The sequence below is a fragment of the Octopus bimaculoides genome, chromosome 11 (assembly GCF_001194135.2).
Source record: "Octopus bimaculoides isolate UCB-OBI-ISO-001 chromosome 11, ASM119413v2, whole genome shotgun sequence".
Classification (NCBI taxonomy): domain Eukaryota; kingdom Metazoa; phylum Mollusca; class Cephalopoda; order Octopoda; family Octopodidae; genus Octopus; species Octopus bimaculoides.
Genome location: NC_068991.1, coordinates 51,364,553 through 51,368,216, shown reverse-complemented (window position 1 = coordinate 51,368,216; position 3,664 = coordinate 51,364,553). Strand labels below are relative to the sequence as shown.

The window sequence follows — 3,664 nt, the reverse complement described above, 5'->3', positions numbered from 1 at the left end:
GCAGGTGGCACATAAAAGACACCATTTCGAGCGTGGCCGTTTTCGTGCGGGTGACACGTAAAAGCACCCACTACACTCTCTGAGTGGTTGGCGTTAGGAAGGGCATCCAGCTGTAGAAACTCTGCCAAATCAGACTGGAGCCTGGTGTTGCCATCCGGTTTCACCAGTCCTCAGTCAAATCGTCCAACCCATGCTAGCATGGAAAGCGGACGTTAAACGATGATGATGATGATGATGATGATATCCTAAATCTTGGAGTTAACAAGAAAAACAAGATGACTTTGATTACAAAAAAGGAAAACGGAAAAAAAAACAAAAAAACAATCAAGTAACTCAGTTGATTCACACTCTCAAACCAGTTGAAACAAGAACTACATGACAACAGAAAGTATAAAACTATATTTAGGTGAGAAAAGAGAATTAAGTCATTATCATTTTTCATTTTCCTTTTTTGTTTCTGTTTTTAGTCAAATGACTCAGCAAATGACAATCTAATTGATATGCCAAAACAAACAGCTGAAGTAGTATCATTCATCTCAACTCCAACAAATACTCACTTCTCCACACGTGGCGGCTGAATCAAATTCTACCATTCTTTGTTCTCCATTAAGGAAGTAGATACGTTCAGTAATTGGTTTCCTGGGATTAGAGAAGGAAAGAAAGAAAGAAATATTATTTTTTGTAAATACAAAGGCATTTTAAATATATTAAGATGATTTTAGTTTTCTGTCTTTTAGGTATAGACACAGGTGTGTGGTTAGGAAGCTTGCTTCACAACCATGTGGTAAGATTCGGTTGCACTTTAAGGCACCTTGAACAAGTGCTTTGTACTATAGCCTGAAGCCGACCAATACCATGTGACTGAATTTTGTAAATGAAATTCCCCTCGTTCTCTCTCTTTCTTTCTCTCTGCACACACACACACATATATACATATACATATATATATATATATATATATATATATATATATATATATATATATATATGTGAAACTCTCTTTCTATATATGTTTGTGTGTGTGCCATTATGTTGACATAAGTGTCATTCATTTCCAGTTTCTGTTGAAAACATGTCTAGCCCATGTATAGCCATAAAGAAATATTTCCTTGCTAGGAACAGGTGAGAGTTGATGACAGGAAGGGCATCCAGCCATAGAAAATCTGCGTCAATGTATATAGTGATAATAATAACAACAACAACAACAATAACAATAACAATAACAATAATAATAATAATAATAATAATAATAATAATAATAACAACAACAACAACTTGAAGATGGAAGTCATGACGTACATTTCTGCACCCCACATTGGCTTTAAGCTGCCATGTTCATATTCATATGGCATTTTGCATGATTACTCTTTATAATTACTATGTATTTGAGTATTAGTTATCAACAGCTGTAAGTGGGCAGATATAAAAAAAAACTGCTAGATTTAACAAAATTTAAACATGCATACACACACACAGACATATAGATATATTTCATCATCATCATCATTTAACGTCCGCTTTCCATGCTAGCATGGGTTGGACGATTTGACTGAGGACTGGTGAACCAGATGGCTACACCAAGCTCCAATCTGATTTGGCAGAGTTTCTACAGCTGGATGCCCTTCCTAACGCCAACCACTCCGAGAGTGTTGTGGGTGCTTTTACATGCCACCGGCACGACGGCCAGTCACACAGTACTGGCAACGGCCACGCTCAAAAAGGTGTTTTTTACGTGCCACCTGCACAGGAGCCAGTCCAGCGGCACTGGCAACGGCCTCCCTCGAATAATTTTCTAACGTGCCACCATCACAAGTGCTAGAAGCCAACGCTGGTAACAATTACGCTCAAATGGTGCTATTTACAGACCAATAGCATGGAAGCCAGACAGCTGCTCATATATATATATATATGCTCACTGTCAAGCTCACCTTACTGCTTCATCACATTACATCCTCTCTCCACGCTCCATCACTCACAGCCTACGATCTCATTAGTTGTACTAGTCCCATTCAACTACCGGACATCACATCCTCTCCTCAGTTACTACCTCTATTGCCACCCAACACCTCCTCTTACCTTCGTATCACTATCTGTCCTAACATGTCTTTTAGTTTTTCTGTCCCTCACTGCATCCATCCACAGTACCCTTACCTCCCTTTCATGCTATCCTCTTCCCATGATGCTTTGTAACATTCTCATTCTCCCTAACTACATGGTGCTCTCTGGTATCACTTTCCCTCATTTTCTCTCTCAGCTTCTCTCTCTCCCCACCACACCTTTTTCCTCTCCTCACTCTCACCTTCTCCCATACCTTTCTTTCCTTTAATGACTATTGCAAAATTCCTCACAACCCCCACAAAGACTTGTCCCTGTAATGTAGAATAGCCCTAGTTCTCAACCCACACAATCCACATTTTCACCTTTTCACTCCACCTGACGCCTACTTTTCTCTATAATTACTGACACTCTCCCCTTCCATTTTCCTTGTTCCTAGCACACCCCCATTAGTGACTACCCTATTCCTTTTTACTCATTCTCCACCACCACCACCACCACAACCCTCTCACAAAGCTATATCTGTTCCTTTCGTTTTACTTACATTCCTCTATGACCCTACCTAGAGCCATTGCAGCCTCTCTCGGTTATAAAGGTCACTTGTATATCCCTAGCCTTGCAAGTTATGCAGTGATCTTCACTTGTGCTGGTGCCATGATAACAGCATCTACTGTGACTATGTTGACATAGTATCAGAAATTAAGAATCAGTTAACAAAGACAGTTCACTAACCTTTGTGCAATGCAGTAGATTTCTTTGCAGGAGGGTGGCAATTTCCGAACCTTCTTCTCAAGAATCCTTGTAAGAGACTGGAAAAGTACAACAGAAACGTTTGGCTACAGTCAATGGTTTATAGTTCAAGGGATATAAGCATGTGAAGGAAATTCTGACTGGTTTTTAGTTGTTAAATAGTGTTGTATTTATGTGGTTTACAGATAGTTATTTCTAACAACAGTAATTTTTTTGATGATCACAATAGTGGTTGTGGTGACAGTGGTGGTTGGGATGCTGGTGAATACTAAAGAGCAAATAAAAGACTATAAATCAATAAATGACACACAATTAGTACAGGAAAAACAATCTAGAAAAATAGAATAATTTGACTAATGTAAAAATAGGTGCATTATATGTGTGTGTGTATACATATATATATATATATATATATATATATATATTCATCATCATCATCATTTAACGTCTGTTTTCCATGCTGGCATGGGTTGGACGGTTCGACTGGGGTCTGGGAAGCCAGGAAGCTGCACCAAGCTCCAGTCTGATCTGGCAATGTTTCTACAGCTGGATGCCCTTCCTAATGCCAACCACTCCAAGAGTGTAGTGGGTGCTTTTTTACATGCCACTGGCACAAGGGCCAATGGGGCTGGCATCGACCATTTTCAGATGGTGCTTTTTATGTGCTACCAGCACAGGATTCAGTCGGGGCGAGGGGGCTGGCAATGACCATGTTCAGATGGTGCATTTTACATGCCACCAGCACAGGGAGCACAGCTACAATTTCCATTTGATTGTGATTTCATTTGAGAGATATATATATATATATGCATACATACACATACATATATATATATATATACATACATACACATACATA

The 3,664-nt window shown here is 39.3% G+C and overlaps 1 protein-coding gene across 2 annotated transcripts in view; it reads right to left on the bottom strand.

Moving 5' to 3' along the window:
• Positions 1–3,664, bottom strand: part of LOC106873920 (unconventional myosin-X) — a 545,087-nt gene that overhangs the window by 19,024 nt on the left and 522,399 nt on the right. For both annotated transcript variants that reach the window (XM_052971791.1, XM_052971792.1), the window contains 2 exons: positions 2,788–2,864; positions 558–639 (listed from right to left, as the gene is read on the bottom strand). In XM_052971791.1, the coding sequence (XP_052827751.1) occupies positions 558–639; positions 2,788–2,864 (159 nt within the window). The remainder of the gene's footprint in view (positions 1–557; positions 640–2,787; positions 2,865–3,664) is intronic.